General features: G+C 39.9%; 1 protein-coding gene across 2 annotated transcripts in view; it reads left to right on the plus strand.

The window, feature by feature from the left end:
- Nucleotides 1-20388, plus strand: part of tonsl (tonsoku-like, DNA repair protein) — a 32092-nt gene that overhangs the window by 7676 nt on the left and 4028 nt on the right. The window contains exons 19-25 of one of the 2 annotated variants that reach the window (XM_083544119.1): nucleotides 78-268; nucleotides 885-985; nucleotides 3147-3303; nucleotides 3948-4026; nucleotides 4264-4571; nucleotides 13761-13932; nucleotides 20026-20201. In XM_083544119.1, the coding sequence (XP_083400245.1) occupies nucleotides 78-268; nucleotides 885-985; nucleotides 3147-3303; nucleotides 3948-4026; nucleotides 4264-4571; nucleotides 13761-13932; nucleotides 20026-20201 (1184 nt within the window). The remainder of the gene's footprint in view (nucleotides 1-77; nucleotides 269-884; nucleotides 986-3146; nucleotides 3304-3947; nucleotides 4027-4263; nucleotides 4572-13760; nucleotides 13933-20025; nucleotides 20202-20388) is intronic. The other variant, XM_083544120.1, reaches the window with a different exon arrangement.

The raw sequence follows: 20388 nt of genomic DNA on the forward strand, positions 1-20388 counted from the left end.
GCAATAAGGCGGGACTGAAACAGAGAAATCTTTCTTCTGTGTTTTTAAACTGTTTGTATTTTAATTTCTAAATGCAGGTCCGTCACCCTCCAGTAGGAGTCTTTCTCTGAAAAAAAATAATAAGGCCCGACAAGTGAAGATGAGCCAACTGCCTGGAATGGTGATGCTGGGCAGAAGAGAGGTCACCAGGTCACCCAGTCCCATCATTACCCCTGCTGATGAGCCCCCTCAGCTTGGACACCCTCAGTCATATAGCACCCAGGCAGTGGTGAGAGAGTCCTTTCTGTTTCACACCATGACACAGTTTTATAAATAGCTGTGATAAAATTGACATTTTTTTTTATCTACTTGGTTGGTCAGATACTCAGTGACTAGTCTGCTAATTTGTCTAGTGGAAGGTCTGGGAAACTCAATTAAGCTGACTTTGGCCCATATCTAACTAAAAAGTCTTTTTCAAACAGAAAACTTGTACACTTTCTTAAGTATTGCAATATTGAATTGGTCACATGTTTAAAACTAATGGCTGCTTTTATAAACTAGGTGTTGGTGGCATTATGTTTAAAAAAAGTAATGGTTGAATAATTGTACACCAAATTAGCATTGAAAACAACAGGTGACTTGATTAGATTTCAGTTGACTCACTGAAAATACAAGTTAATTCTAATATGTTTACAAATAATAATGTTAGAGATACTGTAAACAAAGTATTAATAAAGTAATCGAATTATGATCGGATTACAAGAAGAAATTTTGAAAACACGCTAGTTGACACTACTAGTTGTCCAGTTGTTCTACAGTCCCACTGCATCATTCTAAGTAATCATAATTAATTTACTCCGCACCCAGTTGATGTTGTTTTTTTGTTTTTGGCTTGTGTGTTGTAGACGCAGGCTGTTCTTCAGAGCACAGCAGCTCCAATGCCTGCACCAATTAGAATGAGGGTCAAAGTTCAGAACAACGTCTTCCTGATTCCTGTTCCACACAGGTTCGATCTGCTTGTTCTTTAATGGTTTTGCATGTTGTTTGAAACTTATCTGATGTGGTCTCTTTTTGAACAGTGTTTCATGTGTGAATAGCAGTTAGGCAGTGTTGCATGCTGCATGTGCCACATTATAAAAAAAAAAAAAAAAAGGTGATTTATTTTAGTCACATGTACTTTACAGCACAGTGAAATTATTTCTTTGCATATCCCAGTAAAATCGTGAAGCTGGGGTCAGAGCGCAGGGTCAGCCATGTTACAGTGCTCCTGGAGCACTGTAAGTTGTAAGAGTTAAGATGCTTGCACAAAGGCACCAAGAGAGGCAGTTGAAAATAGACTTTAAACCTCAACCTTCTGATCAGTAACCCAGAGCATTCACCACTAAGCTACCACTTCCTAAGCTACATTAAGCTACATAAGCACTAGGGATATCAAAACTTCATTTACATATCAAAGCTTTAGAATGAAATATAAAAAATGTGGGTAATAATAATGAATGCAAATCATACCATTATTATGAAAAATGATATTTTTATTATGAAATATAGCATGCATATATATATATATATATACAGTGAGGAAAATAAGTATTTGAACACCCTGCTATTTTGCAAGTTCTCCCACTTAGAAATCATGGAGGGGTCTGAAATTGTCATCGTAGGTGCATGTCCACTGTGAGAGACATAATCTAAAAAAAAAAATCCAGAAATCACAATATATGATTTTTGAACTATTTATTTGTATGATACAGCTGCAAATAAGTATTTGAACACCTGTCTATCAGCTAGAATTCTGACCCTCAAAGACCTGTTAGTCTGCCTTTAAAATGTCCATCTCTACATTTATTATCCTAAATTAGATGCACCTGTTTGAGGTTGTTAGCTGCATTAGGACACCTGTCCACCCCATACAATCAGTAAGAATCCAACTACTAACATGGCCAAGACCAAAGAGCTGTCCAAAGACACTTGAGACAAAATTGTACACCTCCAAAAGGCTGGAAAGGGCTACGGGGAAATTTCCAAGCAGCTTGGTGAAAAAAGGTCCACTGTTGGAGCAATCATTAGAAAATGAAAGAAGCTAAACATGACTGTCAATCTCCCTCGGACTGGGGCTCCATGCAAGATCTCACCTCGTGGGGTCTCAATGATCCTAAGGAAGGTGAGAAATCAGCCCAGAACTACATGGGAGGAGCTGGTCAATGACCTGAAAAGAGCTGGGACCACCGTTTCCAAGGTTACTGTTGGTAATACACTAAGACGTCATGGTTTGAAATCATGCATGGCACGGAAGGTTCCCCTGCTTAAACCAGCACATGTCCAGGCACGTCTTAAGTTTGCCAATGACCATTTGGATGATCCAGAGGAGTCATGGGAGAAAGTCATGTGGTCAGATGAGACCAAAATAGAACTTTTGGGTCAGAATTCCATTAAACGTGTTTGGAGGAAGAAGAATGATGAGTACCATCCCAAGAACACCATCCCTACTGTGAAGCATGGGGGTGGTAGCATCATGCTTTGGGGGTGTTTTTCTGCACATGGGACAGGGCGACTGCACTGTATTAAGGAGAGGATGACTGGGGCCATGTATTGCGAGATTTTGGGGAACAACCTCCTTCCCTCAGTTAGAGCATTCACCTCCACTACATTTATTATCCTAAATTAGATGCACCTGTTTGAGGTCGTTAGCTGCATAAAGACACCTGTCCACCCCATACAATCAGTAAGAAACTACTAACATGGCCAAGACCAAAGAGCTGTCCAAAGACGTGGGGAAAAAAGTAGCGTCTTATAGTCCGGAAAATATGGTGTATATATAAAATATTTTATTACCATTTGTTATTTTATATGTTTTATGTTATTTTAACAAATTTTTTTATCACCATTTTAGACAATTTCCCCATTTATAAACTTTTATAGATTTCCAGCTCAAGGAACTTGAGGATTTTTGTTTGGGCTAAATCCCAATCTAGGGCAAACATTTTAGGGGATTTTAGCATGCTTTAATATTCCCCTTCTGTGCTTTGTGTCTGTTAAATTTAATTGTGTACTGTGTGAGTTTATGCATTAATCCCACTTGGGGTGTTTGCAGAACTGTTGAATTGTTCGTACACTGTTGTGTTGTGTTGTGTGCAAGTGTATTACTTGTAATTCTGTGTGTTTTTCAGTGAAGCTGACTCCTGCACTGTGTCATGGCTATGTGAACAGGCTGCACAACGTTATTATCAGACCTGTGGGCTTCTTCCACGTCTCTCTCTACAGAAAGAGGGTGCTCTACTCTCACCTGCTGACTTGTTGCTGGCAGTTTTGCATACTAATGAGGAGGTGACAACATACCCAAATATTTATTGTTTTAGCCATTCTATCATTAATTAAATGAAAAAGTAAAGCAGACACCTGAACATCACAAACGTTTGTGTGTGTGTGTGTTTTCTCCTTATTGTTGCTATGAAGGACACAGTTCTAGTAAATATATTCTATAATCTAGAATTAGGTTTTCCTTTGCTGGAACTGAGGGTTCGAACCCCCATGAGCAGATGTGCACAAAACGAGGTAACACAAATCCATGATGACATGGTTTATAAGGTTGTTGAAGAACTTGAGTAGCTTGCAAACAGCCCTGAACTTTAACCCCACTGAACACCATTGGGATAAAATGCGATGATAATTGCTCCCCAGGCCTCTTCATCCATTTGTGGCATCCAACATCAGTTCCTGCCTACACTAATGCTCTTCTGGCTGAATGAGCACAAATTCCCACAGTCACTCTTTAAATTGTAGTGGAAGCCTTCCCAGAAAGACTAAATCTGGAATGTGACATTTAGAAAGCATGTGTGAATTCCATGGTGAGGTGTCCATAACCTTAGACAATATAGTGTAGATTAAATGGGCAATAGCTTTGATAGAAAGAATTTGATTGTTTAGAAAAATGACAATGTAATTTTTTCCTGTGACTTGTTTGTATGCAGGTTCTGGCAGAGGTCTGTTCCTGGGACCTTCCTCCACTTCCTGAGCGATATAAGAAAGCTTGTAAGAGTTTGGATGTGGGTGAGTGACTATCTTATCTACACTATTTGTGTGATTTTGAGATTATACCAAGAGCACAGCACACTTTTTCATTTTATATATATATATATATATATATATATATATATATATATATATATATATATATATATATATATATATATATATATATAAAAAACATTTTTTTTTTTTTTTTTTAATGTATATAATTTTTTACAAATATTTTCATATTTTTGTTTATTTGTGTATGTGTTGTAGAAGAGAACAGGCGCGTGTTGCGGCTATGTGAGGTGCAGGACGGCTCTCCGAGTGTTAGCATATGTGGTCTTAGTCTGGTTCCACCAAGTCTGTCTCCCCTCCTTCGTGCCCTCAAACTCCAGAGCAGCCTCACAGAGCTCAGCATTTCTGCAAACCGTCTTAATGATGACCTTCTCCATGAGCTCATCTCTGCAGCAACCACCATGCCCCGCCTTCGTCTTCTTGACATCTCAGCCAATCAGATCACAGGAGAAGGCATGAAGAAGGCAGCTAGTACACTAGAGGGGAGGACTCAAGATGCCTTTCCGGTACTTTTTACTCTTCTGAGCAAACTAAAAGTGATTGTATGTCATTATGAAAGTTATTTGCATCAGTTTCTGCATTTGAAATTACAAGGTTTACTCTAGAGAAATCTAATATTAGACATTCTTTGAAATCCTTATGACTTAGCAAAATGATTTCAGTATAATCAGATTAGGGCAATTTTAAATTTTCCCTCTTGATGATTCATTATTTTAAAAAATTTGCAGTGAATGAATTAATTTAACAAAAATTATATCTAATGGTCAAGCCAACTCAAGTTTATTTCTTTAGCGCTTCTAAAAGCAGCTTTACAGAAATCAACAGTCAATGTCAATGGTGTGCATTTATCCCTGATGAGCAAGCAAGACTGTGGCAAGGAAATAGTCCCTTAGATGTTATGAGGAAGAAACCTTGAGAGGAACCAGACTCAAAAGGGGAACCCATCCTCATTTGGGTGACATCAAGAGTTTGATCATAAATCTTTCAACAATACCGAACATTGGAGAGTGAGAACTAACATGAGCACTGGACTATAAGATTATAAGTAATGTTCTTTCTACAGTCTTATACAGTCTTTATGGTTATAAAACTAGGAGCTACTGAGCTCAACATTTGTGATCATCACAGATCCAACACCAGCTTCTCCATGCCAGAGCCTTTAAACACTCCAGGATGTCCAATGTCAAAACTCCACACATGTAGTGGGATCCAATTGGCACTGATACGTCTCTAGATGGTACGGGATTTTTGCGAGTTCGGCATCTACTTCTTCAAAGGTCCATAATCTTCACGAGGTGGGACGTGACTGGAGCTGGCCAAACCTCAGGATGCCTTGGGATGGGGAGAGAAAGAGAAGCAGTGGAGAGAAATTAGTGTAGCTGCTGTTCATGATATTAACAGCATAAGTTGATAATGTGCATGTGATCATATGTTCTGGAGCACAAGGTTATGATGTGAGACGTATGTTATGTGTAGGCTTTGCTAAAAAAAATACGTTTTTATTTTACACTTAAACTGAAAGAGTGTGTCTGAGCCACGAAGTCAGGAAGTCTATTCCAAAGTTTAGGAGCTAAATGTAGGAATGATCTACCGCCTTTAGTGGACTTTGCTCTTCTAGGAACTACTAGAAGTCCAGAGTTTTGAGATCTCAGGGAGCGTGACGGATTGTGGTGTGTTAAAAGACTGGATAGATACGTGGGAGCTAAACCATTTAGGGCTTATTAGTAAGAAGTAGTAGTTTGTAGTCTATTCGAAACTTAACAGGAAGCCAGTGCAGGGATGATAAGATTGGGGTTATATGATCATATTTTCTTGACCTTGTGAGAACTCTGCCTGCCGCATTCTGAACTAACTGAAGCTTGTTTATTAATGATGCAGGACATCCACCTAGTAATGCATTACAATAATCTATTCTGGAGGTCATGAACGCATGGACGAGCTTACATTTACATTTGCGGCATTTAGCAGACGCCCTTATCCAGAGCGTCGTACAAAAGTGTTTTAAATCTCTAGTAATTAATAAATCTACACTGGTACGCCAGATTACAAACTTAATATAAATATAACCCTAGAATTCTACAAACTTGGAAAGTGCTAATTTAAGGAAAAGGTTTGTCTTCAGTCGTCGCTTGAAGATAATCAGTGACTCCGCTGTACGGACATCTAGGGGAAGTTCATTCCACCACCTCGGTGCCAGAACAGAGAAAAGCCTTGAAGTATACTTACCTCTCATTCTGAAAGAAGGTGGTACCAGTCGAGCAGTGCTGGAGGATCTCAGACAGCGTGGTGCAGTGCGAGATGTGATGAGGTTTCTGAGGTAAGATGGCGCTGGTCCATTTTGGCCTTGTAGACAAGCATCAGTGTTTTAAATCTGATATGTGCAGCTACTGGAAGCCAGTGAAGGGAGCGCAGCAGTGGGGTGGTGTGGGAGAACTTGGGCTGATTAAACACAAGCCGTGCAGCTGCGTTTTGGATCATTTGGAGTGGACGGATAGCGTTCAGGGAAGACCTGCCAGCAGAGAGTTGCAGTAGTCGAGTCTTGAATTCACAAGAGACTGAACAAGCACCTGGGCAGCCTGTGTGGACAGAAATGGTTGAATCCTTCGGATGTTGTAAAGAAGAAATCTAAAAGAACGAGACACATTAGCAACATGTGGGAAGAAGGACAGTTCATTGTCTATAGTTACCCCAAGGTTACGAGCAGTGGCTAAAGGGGAGAGCAGAGAGTCATGAAGTGTTATTTGGAGATCTTGACCTGGAGATGAATCGCCAGGGATGATTAGCAGTTCTGTTTTGCTGGGGTTGAGCTTTAGTTGGTGAGCATGCCAAGATCCGAGCAGAAGCTGTGGTATCTGATAGAGGGAAAGAAAAGATTAGTTGAGTGTCATCTGCATAGCAGTAATAAGAAAACCCATGTGAGGATATGACTTCACCAATGGAGTGGGTATAGAGGGAGAAAAGGAGGGGACCAAGTACCGAGCCTTGTGGGACACCAGTGTTGAGTCTGCACAGGGCACATGTGGATCCCCTCCATGTTACCTGGTATGAGCGAACTTCCAGGTAGTAAGCAAACCATTCCCATGCTGTTCTGTGGATACCGAGGCTCTTGAGGGTTGACAAAAGTGTTTTGTGGTTGACTGTGTCAAATGCTGCTGATGCGAGCTTCTCTGCATCGGATATAGATAACGTTTCTTAGCTTAGAAATGTTTCTAAGTTGAAAGAAGGCTGTTTTTGTAACTTGGTTGATATGATTTTTGAAAGACAAGTTGCTGTCTAAAATAACTCCCAGGTCTTTTACCGTTGAACTAGTGGTTACAGAACATCCATCTAAATGCAGGTTGAGATGCTGGAGCCTCTGTATACTGGTTTTTGGGCCGATGAGCAAAATCTCTGTCTTATCGTAATTTAATAGTAGAAAGTTATGGGTCATCCAGTCTTTTTAATTCCTTAACACACTCAGTTATCTGAGCTAATTGAGCTGTATCACCTGGTTTTATGAGATATATAGCTGGGTATTATCAGCATAACAATGAAAGCTAATTCCATGTCTTCTAATAATATTTCCTAAGGGAAGCATGTATATTGTAGGGGTCCTAGAACTGAACCTTGTGGCACGCCATAATTTACTAGCATTAACCTGGATAGCTTTCCATTTAAGTCTAGGAAATGGTTACGATCGGACAGGTAGGAATTAAACAAGCTTAATTCCTGTCCCTGAATGCTGATGTAATTCTGTAAGCGATCTAGGAGGAGATCATGGTCTATAGTGTCGAATGCAGCACTAAGATCTAGTAAAACTAACAGCGAGATGAAGCCTTAGTCTGGAGCTAAAAACAGGTCATTAGTGATTTTAACTAGGGCAGTTTCTGTGCTATGATGGGGCCTAAAACCTGACTGAAACTCTTCAAAGATATTGTTCTCTTGCAAGTGGGAACATAACTGAGCAGCTACAATCTTTTCTAAAATCTTAGACATAAATGGGAGATTTGAAATGGGTCTGTAATTAGATAGCGCGTTTGGATCCAGATTAGGTTTCTTAATGAGGGGCTTAATAACTGCTAACTTGAGGGATTTAGGAACGTGACCTAACGATAGTTAGGAGTTATTAATATTGAGAAGAGGCTCACCAGCTCTACAAGTAGTAGATTGTAATAGGAAGGCATAATTAGATATAGACTAATTTTACATAATTTTTTTTTTTATATATTATCATAGAGGTCGGGACACCTGCACAACTCTTTCCAGAATCATATACTTAATTTTAAATCATAATTTTTACTGCATAATCAGTTGTTAAATTGTGAAGCTTCTACACAAATGCATGTGGATGTGCATACTGCTGTGACAATCTAATAGTGTTTAGCGATTATAAAATTGATTTATTGCTCAGGTTTACATCGACAAGGTAATTTAGTATGATTACAACATGGTGAATGAGTTTTACATGTTTTTTTGTTTATTATATACAATTAACAGTGGCCAATATAATTATTTAAAAGCATAAATTAAAAGCATTGACATTGGTAAAATTAGAATATTCCGTTTTCAGTATGCATGAGTTGCAGAAATTGCAAAATCATAGCTTACAGATAAAATTAATTGTTAAGAATATATGTTTTTAATATAAGTGTTTGTTTTGAAAAGTAATTTAAAGTGTTGATAACAACAATGTAAACCACAGAAACTGAGTCAACATTTAAAATAAGAAGGCAAATGTATTTTTCATTTGCCACTGCCTTTCTGTGTTTCTAAGATACAATAACCTTCAGAAGAATGGTAGAGCTGCTTAGCTGTGCTGTCTGACAGGACGATCCGGAGATATATATTGTTAAAATCAGTCATATAATAGTTTATATATATATCATCATCATTATTATTCTTATTCTTATTCTTATTATTCTGATTATTATAATTGTTTTTTTTTTTCCTTCATATTGCCAAGGTTTAAATAAGCATGTTAGAATGCACACGTCTATTATCACCCCTATCGTGCAAGAACACTCTTGTGGTTTGACAGTTCCCAGAGATGATACCCCGCCCACCTCTTTTTTTAAATAACACTTCTGAGTAAAAAAAAGAAGGTGCAGAAATAGTGTTAGTGGTCCCTAGCAGTATAAAGGGTGGGTGATGTGTGCATTTGTGGGTGAAAGTATGTGGAAAAAAACTGTTAAAGAGAATTTGGCACTTTGCCTCTGCTATATATTTTTTTAATTACGCTTTTTAATTGATTGGTGATTGATTAGCATTGGAAAACAGTAATGCAATAGTAGCATGATAAAGATCTTAGGGATACAGTGATGTTTTCACAAATTATCAGGAGTAAATCAAGCAGTAGCTTGCTATTATTCACATTTCTATATAATAGACTTCTTCGGGTTTTGTTTTATTAAATGTAGTTCCCTTCCAAAAATATCAGAATGGCTAATGTTGTATGCATTGAAGACTTTTGAGTTTGTGATCAGAAGATGAATATAAGATGATGGATCAGAGTTTTAGCATTTATTTCCTATTATTTAGATCTAGAACATGACATGAAGATCAGGTGGCAGACCACATGATTTTTATTTAAACAAAAGTATTGGAACATATAGCCTTTGAAGTAAATAACACCTATTATTTGAATGCATATTGATTTGAATGCATATTGATGTGATTCGCACCAAAATGCGGATCACAAATAAGAATTTCATACCGGATTGGTCGAGGCCCGGGTTACCAAAGACCGCCACAGTTATCGTTAGCCAACAGGGTACCGGTGGAAATTGGGCTACTGTTGGCCGAAGGAGGAGAAGCAAAGGAGGAAGATGTCTACAGAGGCAGGAAAAGGAGAAGTGTAGGAGAGTGTAGGTTCGGGTTGGTACTTTAAATGTGGGCACTATGACTTGTAAAGGGAGAGAGGTAGCTGATATGATGGAGAGAAGAAATTTAGATATGTTGTGTGTTCAGGAGACCAAGTGGAAAGGGAGTAAGGTCAGGAACATTGGAGGTGGGTTTAAACTGTTCTATCATGGTGTGGATGGAAAGAGAAATGGTGTAGGCGTGATTCTGAAGGAAGAATACAGTAAGAGTGTAGTGGAGGTGATGAGAGTTACTGATAGGGTGATGAATGTGAAGCTGGAAACCGAGGGGATGATGATAAATGTCATCAGTGCCTATGCTCCACAAGTCGGCTGTTAGATGGAGGAGAAGGAAAGATTCTGGAGTGATTTAGATGTAGTGGTAGATGGTGTACCTAGGAATGAACGATTGGTGATTGGGGCAGACTATAATGGGCATGTAGGTGAAGGGAACAGAGGTGATGAGGAGGTAATGGGTAGGTATGGTTTTAAGGAGAGGAATGTAGAAGGGCAGATGGTGATAGATTTTGCTAAAAGGACGGAAATGGCAGTGCTGAATACGTATTTTAAGAAGAAGGAGGAGCATAGGGTGACCAATAAGAGTGGGGGAAGGTGCACACAGGTGGACTATGTTCTATGTAGGAGATGCAACCTGAAGGAGATTGAAAACTGTAAGGTGTTGGCGGGGGACAGTGTAGCTAGACAGCATTGGATGGTGGTCTGTAGGATTTTGGAGGCAAAGAATAAGAGGAGGAGAGTGAGGACTGAAAGAAGAATAAGATGGTGGAATCTGAAGGAGGAAGATTGTAGTGTGTGGTTCAGGGAAGAGGTCAGACAGGGGCTCGGTGGTGGTGAAGAGGTGCTGGATGATTGGGTAACTACTGCAGGAGTGATGAGGGAGGCAGCTAGAAAAGTACTTGGTGTGTCATCTGGAACTAGAAAGGAAGACAAAGAGAAGTGGAGTTGGTGAAGCAGAAAGTGGATAGGATTAGTAAGAAGGAAGTGAGAGCAGCGATTAAGAGGATGAAGAGTGGAAAGTCGGTAGGACCAGATGACATACCGGTAGAAGCATGGAGATGTTTAGGAGAGATGGCAGTGGATTTTCTTAACCAGACTGTTTAACAAGATTCTGGAAGGTGGGAATATGCCTGAATAAAGTTGATCAGTCACACCATGAAGTGGTGAGCAACAGTATGGTTTCATGCTGAGGAAGAGCACAACAGATGCCTTATTTGCTTTGAGAATGTTGATGGAGAAGTATAGAGAAGGTCAGAAGGAGTTGCATTGTGTATTTGTGGATTTAGAGAAAGCGTATGACAGGGTGCCAAGAAAGTAGTTGTGGTATTGTATGAGGAAGTCAGGTGTGTCAGAGAAGTATGTGAGGGTGGTGCAGGACATGTATGAGGACAGTGTGACAGCAGTGAAGTGTGCAGTAGGAACGACAGACTGGTTCAAGGTGAAGGTTGGACTGCATCAAGGATCGGCCCTGAGCCCTTTTCTGTTTGCAGTGGTGATGGACAGGTTGATGGACGAGGTCAGACAGGAGTCTCCCTGGACTATGATGTTTGCAGATGATATTGTGATTTGTGGTGAGAGTAGGGAGCAGATTGAGAAGAACCTTGAGAGGTATGTTCTGGAGAGACAGGGAATGAAATTCAGTAGGAGTAAGACAGAGTATATGTGTGTGAATGAGAGGGAGGGCAGTGGAGTGGTGTGGTTGCAGGGAGAAGAGGTGGTGAAGGTGGAGGAGTTCAGGTACCTGGGGTTAACAGTGCAAAGTAATGGAGAGTGTGTTTGGGAAGTAAAGAAAAGGGTGCAGGCAGGGTGGAGTGGGTTGAGAAGAGTGACAGGAGTGATTTGTGATAGTAGGGTATCGGCAAGAATAAAAGGGAAAGTTTATAGGACTGTGGTGAGACCTGCAATGTTGTATGGATTAGAGACAGTTGCGTTGAGTAAAAGACAGGAGGCAGAGCTGGAGGTAGCAGAGCTGAAGTTGTTAAGGTTTTCGTTGGGAGTGACGAGGATGGACAAGATTAGAAATGAGTTTATTAGAGGGACAGCCCATGTAGGACGTTTTGGAGACAAGGTGAGGGAGGCGAGATTGAGATGGTTTGGACATGTGCAGAGGAGGGACATTAATTAAATTGGTAGAAGAATGCTAAGGATGGAGCCACCAGGAAGGAGGAAAAGAGGAAGGCCAAGGAGGAGGTTCATGGATGTGGTGAGGGAAGACATGCAGGTAGTTGGTGTGAAAGAAACAGATGTAGAGGACAGGGTGGTATGGAGACGGATGATCCGTTGTGGCGACCCCTAATGGGAGCAGCCAAAAGAAGAAGAAGAAGATTTGAATGCATATTGATTGCTTTTAATAAATGTGTCAAAACAAGAGTCAACTGATATCACCTGTCATTGCATTCTTCTATTGTTAATTGACAAATGATAAAAATGACTTTTCAGGCTTCTTTCAGTTGTTTATTTTTTTTGCAGAGGGGGTTCCCTTCATTCTTCTTTTCAGTAGGTGAAATGCAGCTTAGTTGGCTTATGGTCTGGTGATTTACATGATCAGTCAAAACGTTTCTAGTTTTTTCATAAAGAAATCATTTGTTGACAGTTTTGGGTCATAGTCTAGTTGTATGATGATTGGTTGCATTTCTCTGTAAATTGGCAGACAAAATGTTTTTGTAGACCTTGAATTGATGTTGCTACTATCATTATGAGTTATATTATCAGTGAAGATCAGTACAATTGCAAGCTCAAGGCATGAGAGTACACCACTGTTCTTGACCAATGCGCTTGTTGACTTGATCAGTATGTTTTTGATCATAAGCAGATTTTTCCTTTCTCTGTAGTTTGACCTTTTTAACATTTAGGTAGGTGTTAATTTTAATTTCCGTTCTTTTGTGGCTCTTCTCTGTAATGATTTGTCAAGAAAAAATACAGCTTTCTAATTCTTACTGCTAACACATGGCTTGTCATTAAATTTTTTTCTTTTTTCTTTCTAAAGTCATCTTGTGAATTCCGATAATTTCACACCTTTTCTGTTGGCGGATGTTGAGGTTTTTTTTTTTTCATACCTCTCGAAATGATTCTGTCATCGTTGTTTTCTTTGGCCAGTGTTTCCGACCTTCTGCTTGTTATTACTATTTTAGGATATTTCAAGTAGTTGTATCGGCTATGCACAATGCTGTCTTCACAGGCAAAACCCAGGGCTCACATCATGAATAGATATTCAGAGCTCTTGCTCACTTGAAAAATTGGTCCAATTTTTGTATCTGTTGTAATATCTATGTATATTTAAATTTCAGGTAAAGAAAGATGAAATTCTGATTCTTGTGAAAGCCAAATGTCTTCAAAAACAACATTGATTTGCTATTTCAATCACCCCTCATATACGCATACTAGCCATACTGTAACTATAATAATAATATTATCTAGCATGATCAAATTGGAACAAAGAAAAAAATATGAGAACAAATCCTGAGCTCAGGTGTGGAAGATTTTTTTTTTTTGGTTTGTTGGTTTCCTTTTGCTTTCCAAAATACTCTGTTCCGTTACTAAAGTGGGCAGTATATTTTTAATAAATCCCACAGCATTACAATTTCTAATTCATACTGTAACTATAATAATAATATTATCTAGCATGATCAAATTGGAACAAAGAAAAAAATATGAGAACAAATCCTGAGCTCAGGTGTGGAAGATTATTTTTTTTTGGTTTGTTGGTTTCCTTTTGCTTTCCAAAATACTCTGTTCCTTTACTTAAGTGGCCAGTATATTTTTAATAAATCCCACAGCATTACAATTTCTAATTTCTGTATCTGTTAATCATGTTAAATAATGTGTCATCTGCCAACACAGTGTCTGGAGGAGCTGAATTTGAGTATGAATCCGCTTGGAGATGGCTGGTCTCAGGCTCTGGCTTGTTTACTATCCTCCTGCCCCCTTCTGGCTACTCTGTCTGTTCAGGCCTGTGGCCTCACTGCCCGCTTTCTTCAGCAACACCGGCTCCTGCTAGCCAGTGCTCTCACAGGTACTAATTCTCTTCTATTTCTAGCTCTACAAATGGTCACAGTACACAAACATAAGGCACAAAAAAATACATGGAATACCAAAGCCTGACACTGTGATTAAAAAAAATAAATAATTAGCAAAAACTAGACATGAGCGAGAACATCTCTAGGTTACGTATATAAACCTAGTTCCCTGAGGGAACGAGGCGCTGCGTCGAAACACTTTGGGAACACGCTTGAGTGTTCACGCTCTGAAATAATGTGTGTAATCAGTAAAAAATTTTATGCTGGTCGTCACCGGTGGGGTGACGTCATGACCAGGATGTATAAAACACATACGGAGAGAGACAGCGTCAGCTTCTGTAAGGGAGAAGGAAGCTCTGCATGCGCAAAGTAGTCGTAATCCCATATGACACCGAGATAGGTGGTTCTCTGTAATGGAGAAAGTACACTCTTCCCAGCGTTCAGCTGAAACCCCAACGCCTTCATGTGAGCGAGAACAACATCTTGATGCCGGACCACCAACTGCTCTGATTATGCTAGGATCAACCAATCGTCAATGTAGTTGAGGATACATTTTGTGTAGTTGACCACACATTTTGTGAAGGTATATAGTAAAAGGGCATGGCCAAACGGTTATACCCGGTATTGGTAAGCTTCGGCCCCGAAAGCGAACCTCACAACCTTTCTGTGAGAAGGTAGGATGGATACATAAAAATATGCATCCTTTAGATCTGCTGTGACAAACCAGTCCTCTGATCTGATTTGAAGCACGACCTGCTTGAGGGGCAGCATCTTGTGGCTCTGAGGGCCAGGTCCGCCGTTCGGCGGAGCTGGGGAACTGCCCACTCGGGGCGCCTCCCACATTCAGTTAATTCAGCAGTTCAGCCTGATGCACCTTACAGGATTGCCATGGTGTTCAGGGATGTAGTGGCTTGACCTGTGGAGGCGTAAGCCTTACTCACGAGTGTCGACATATTACTTAGGGCTTTCGTGGGTAATATCGGGATCTTGAGGGAGGCGTCTCTTCAACCCGCCGCATACTTCCTGTTCCATGACTAGAGCCTGCTAGTCTCCCACCAGGGTGGGAAGAATCGTGTGAAGACGGGCCGGAGAAAATCCGAATCGAGTAGTCTCGCTCTAAAGTGTGCAGGACCCACTGAGACACATCTGGAAGAGCTTTTCAAGCAGCCAGAAAGTGCTTTGGGGGAATATGCTCTCATCGCAGGGGAAAGAAACCTCCTGGACCAAGCACGTGAGGTTGAAGAAAGGGACAAGCCCGTCTCGAAATCCTCTGCGAGGTCCATTTGCGAGCCTCAGGAATTGCAGCACCACTCCGCCTCAGCGAGAGCAGGGTCGGACCGCGAACTCTCTCCTTGCAGAGTGCCGCTGTGGCATTGACATGCAGCCAGCTCTCTCGAGAACTGACTAGCGTCCTCAGTCAGAGAAGAAAAAGAAGAAAATATTTATATATATATATATATATATATATATATATATATATATATATATATATATATATATATATATATATATATATATATACATATACATACACAGTGTGGAAAAATAAGTATTTGAACACCCTGCTATTTTGCAAGTTCTCCCACTTAGAAATCATGGAGGGGTCTGAAATTGTCATTGTAGGTGCATGTCCAGAGAGACATAATCTAAAAAAAAAAAAAATCCAGAAATCACAATGTATGATTTTTAAACTATTTATTTGTATGATACAGCTGCAAATAAGTATTTGAACACCTGTCTATCAGCTAGAATTCTGACCCTCGAAGACCTGTTAGTCTGCCTTTAAAATGTCCACCTCCACTACATTTATTATCCTAAATTAGATGCACCTGTTTGAGGTTGTTAGCTGCATAAAGACACCTGTCCACCCCATACAATCAGTAAGAATCCAACTACTAACATGGCCAAGACCAAAGAGCTGTTCAAAGACACTAGAGACAAAATTGTACACCTCCACAAGGCTGGAAAGGGCTACGGGAAAATTGCCAAGCAGCTTGGTGAAAAAAGGTCCACTGTTGGAGCAATCATTGGAAAATGAAAGAAGCTAAACATGACTGTCAATCTCCCTCGGACTGGGGCTCCATGCAAGATCTTACCTCGTGGGGCCTCAATGATCCTAAGGAAGGTGAGAAATTAGCCCAGAACTACACAGGAGGAGCTGGTCAATGACCTGAAAAGAGCTGGGACCACCGTTTCCAAGGTTACTGTTGGTAATACACCAAGACGTCATGGTTTGAAATCATGCATGGCACGGAAGGTTCCCCTGCTTAAACCAGCATATGTCCAGGCACGTCTTAAGTTTGCCAATGACCATTTGGATGATCCAGAGGAGTCATGGGAGAAAGTCATGTGGTCAGATGAGACCAAAATAGAACTTTTGGGTCATAATTCCACTAAACGTGTTTGGAGGAAGTAGAAGGATGAGTACCATCCCAAGAACACCATCCCTACTGTGAAGCATGGGGGTGGTAACATCATGCTTTGGGGGTGTTTTTCTGCACATGGGACAGGGTGACTGCACTGTATTAAGGAGAGGATGACCGGGGCCATGTATTGCGAGATTTTGGGGAACAACCTCCTTCCCTCAGTTAGAGCATTGAAGATGGGTCGAGGCTGGGTCTTTCAACATGACAATGACCTGAAGCACACAGCCAGGATAACCAAGGAGTGGCTCTGTAAGAAGCATATCAAGGTTCTGGCGTGGCCTAGCCAGTCTCCAGACCTAAACCCAATAGAGAATCTTTGGAGGGAGCTCAAACTCCGTATTTCTCAGCGACAGGCCAGAAACCTGACTGATCTAGAAAAGATCTGTGTGGAGGAGTGGGCCAAAATCCCTCCTGCAGTGTGTGCAAACCTGGTGAAAAACTACAGGAAACGTTTGACCTCTGTAATTGCAAACAAAGGCTACTGTACCAAATATTAACATTGACTTTCTCAGGTGTTCAAATACTAATTTGCAGCTGTATCATACAAATAAATAGTTAAAAAATCATATATTGTGATTTCTGGATTTTTTTTTTAGATTATGTCTCTCACAGTGGACATGCACCTACGATGACAATTTCAGACCCCTCCATGATTTCTAAGTGGGAGAACTTGCAAAATAGCAGGGTGTTCAAATACTTATTTTCCTCACTGTATATATATATATATATATATATATATATATATATATATATATATATATATATATATATATATATATAAAATGTGTAGCCACCTGGTAATTGTAATGGAGGGATGGAAAAAGAATCAATGATGAGCAAGAGCCCGTTCAACAGCAGCTCCTGAAGCCCCCCCAGGGGGTAGCACATTATTTATTTATTATATATATATATATATATATATATATATATATACACACACACACACACACACACACACACACACACACACACACACAGTGGTACCTCATGGGTGGACAAGGCTTATTGATGCACATGGGGAGCAAAGGCTGGCTTGTGTGGTCCGATCCGACAGACAAGCTCCTGTAGCTCAAATTGCTACATTTTAGCTGTTAATGCTCAACAGTTTGGGTCTATTTTGGGAGGTGGTCATAATGTTATGCCTGATTGGTCATAAATTTATGTGTGGTCTTTGTGTGTATATGTATATGTTTGTATATATAGGGGTGTAACGGTACACATATTCATACCAAATTCTTTCCGGTACAGGGCTTCGGTTTTGTACAAATATCGAATGCAATGCCTTTTTTGTGTGGAACATAGTTGAAATCTGATTTCCCTCAGGAAAGTGTGTTTAGTCTCGCCTCACACTTTGAGTGCATTATTATTTAATATTAAATTGGAAAACATACGACAATGCCAGGGGTGTAAAAAAAAAAATAACTTAGTTACTAAGTACCGGAATTAAGATTCAGCTTCAAGAATTTCTCATTAAAGAGGAAATTCCTGACTTTCATATATTGAGAGAGAGTAAAGAAATGAAAATAAAATAAATAAAATGATATAAATAAAGCATTTTAAATGTTAATTGTCTGTATTACCAATATAGGGTCTAACAAATGTAAGCAATTCAATTAAATTTTTCCATTAATGCAATTTTATTTATATATATATATATATATATATATATATATATATATATATATATATATATATATATATATATATATATATATATATACATACATACACACGGTCTGCTTTTCACCTTGTGAGCATTTTATTTTTTTGTAGCCAGACCTCTACAAAATATTTTTTTGTTGATGCTATATGATTTTTCTTTTGAGGCTAGGCTCACATTTATTTGAGTCATTGTAATAAATTCTCCTATAATGTTCTTGACCCCTGTTTCCTTTTAAAAGGTAGATGGTCTTTGTATGTGATGCTTAAAATGGAAAAACAATTGTTCATAGTAAGGATATTTCGGCATTTTACAAGTATTGAGTTGCTACTGATAGCTTTTCACACAAAGTGGTTAAAGTGGGGGTTTAAGCATCTGCATCTTCATCTTGCATTTTTCCGACCCAGTCAGTGTGGCTAATAGCAGTGTACTGATTAACAGATTATCATCAAGCATTTAAAAAATTTTTTTATTATTACTTGTCAATGTGTCACGTAAAGCTAAAAAAAACGGAAGCATTGCAGCCCACAGCCTTGTGTAATGTGGCTGAAACTAAATGGTACAAATCGGCCAGTACATTTTGACACAGCACAAAATTCACATGTATGTACACTTACCGGCCACTTTATTAGGTACACCTGTCCAACTGCTCTTTAACGCAAATTTCTAATCAGCCAATCACATGGCAGCAACTCAATGCATTTAGGCATGTAGACATGGTCAAGACGATCAGCTGCAGTTTAAACCGAGCATCAAAATAGGGAACAAATGTGATTTAAGTGACTTTGAACGTGGCATGGTTGTTGGTGCCAGACGGGCTGGTCTGAGTATTTCAGAAACTGCTGATCTTACGGGAATTTTTTTACGCACAACCATCTCTAGGGTTTACAGAGAATGGTCTGAAAAAGAGAAAATATTCAGTGAGCTGCAGTTCTGTGGGCGCAAATGCCTTGTTGATGCCAGAGGTCAGAGGAGAATGGCCAGACTGGTTCGAGCTGCAGAAGACCACACCGGGTGCCACTCCTGACAGCTAAGAACAGGAAACTGAGGCTACAATTCGCACAGGCTCACCAAAATTGAACAATAGAAGATTGGAAAAACGTTGCCTGGTCTGATGAGTCTCGATTTCTGCTGCGACATTCGGATGGTAGGGTCAGAATTTGGCGTCAACAACATGAAAGCATGGATCCATCCTGCCTTGAATAAACGGTTCAGGCTGGTGGTGATGGTGTCGGGGATATTTTCTTGGCACACTTTGGGCCCATTAGTACCAATTGAGCATCGTGTCAACACCACAGCCCACCTCAGTATTGTTTCTGACCATGTCCATCCCTTTCTGACCTCAGTGTACCCATCTTCTGATGGCTACTTTCAGCAGGATAACGCGCCATGTCATGAAGCGCAAATCATCTCAGACTGGTTTCTTGAACATGACAATGAGTTCACTGTACTCAAATGGCCTCCACAGTCACCAGATCTCAATCCAATAGAGCACCTTTGGGATGTGGTGGAACGGGAGATTTGCATCATGGATGTGCAGCCAACAAATCTGAAGCAACTGTGTGATGCTCTCATGTCAATATGGACCAAAATCTCTGAGGAATGTTTCCAGTACCTTGTTGAATCTATGCCACGAAGGATTAAGGCAGTTCTGAAGGCAAAAGGGGGTCCAACCCGGTACTAGTAAGGTGAACCTAATAAAGTGGCCGGTGAGTGTATATGTATATTACAAATGTAATATTATAGATTTTAACTGTCCATCTGTTTAATCATAACTGTTCCAAAGTGTAGAAGCATGGACAGAAAACCCTAATTTGTCTACCTCATGACAAATAATTAGTGTTACTTGTATAGGCCCCAGATGCACTGTAACTATGCTCAGAATAAAGTGCTTACTGAAGATGATTATGGAAATTTCCGCAAAACTACAAACACACAACAAACAGCATATTGTCTTGCCTTCATTTATGTGAACCATCTGTGACTTTTTGTTTGCTTTATAGGTACAGGTCACTTACGTTCTGTGTGCCTCTCCCAGAACGCATTGGGCTCCACAGGGTTTGAATTGGTGTTAAAGACATTGCCAATGCAGCACCTCACACACCTGGAGCTTAATGCTGTGTGTACAGGTCCCTCAGATCAGCCGGCGCTGGACCTCCTTACCAAAGTTCTAACACAGGTATACACACACACACACAAAATATATTATTTCAATATATCAGTCCTGTCACTGAATAGTCTTGATGTTTTAACACAGCATTATATGCCACAATAACATTATGATTAGGTGTTTTAAACACCTTGAGCTCAACCTAAGTGGTCAATAAGTGGTCATACGTTTTCATTATGCAGCTGTAAAATAGCAA

This window comes from Silurus aristotelis (assembly GCF_946808225.1).
Source record: "Silurus aristotelis genome assembly, chromosome: 6".
NCBI classification, from domain to species: domain Eukaryota; kingdom Metazoa; phylum Chordata; class Actinopteri; order Siluriformes; family Siluridae; genus Silurus; species Silurus aristotelis.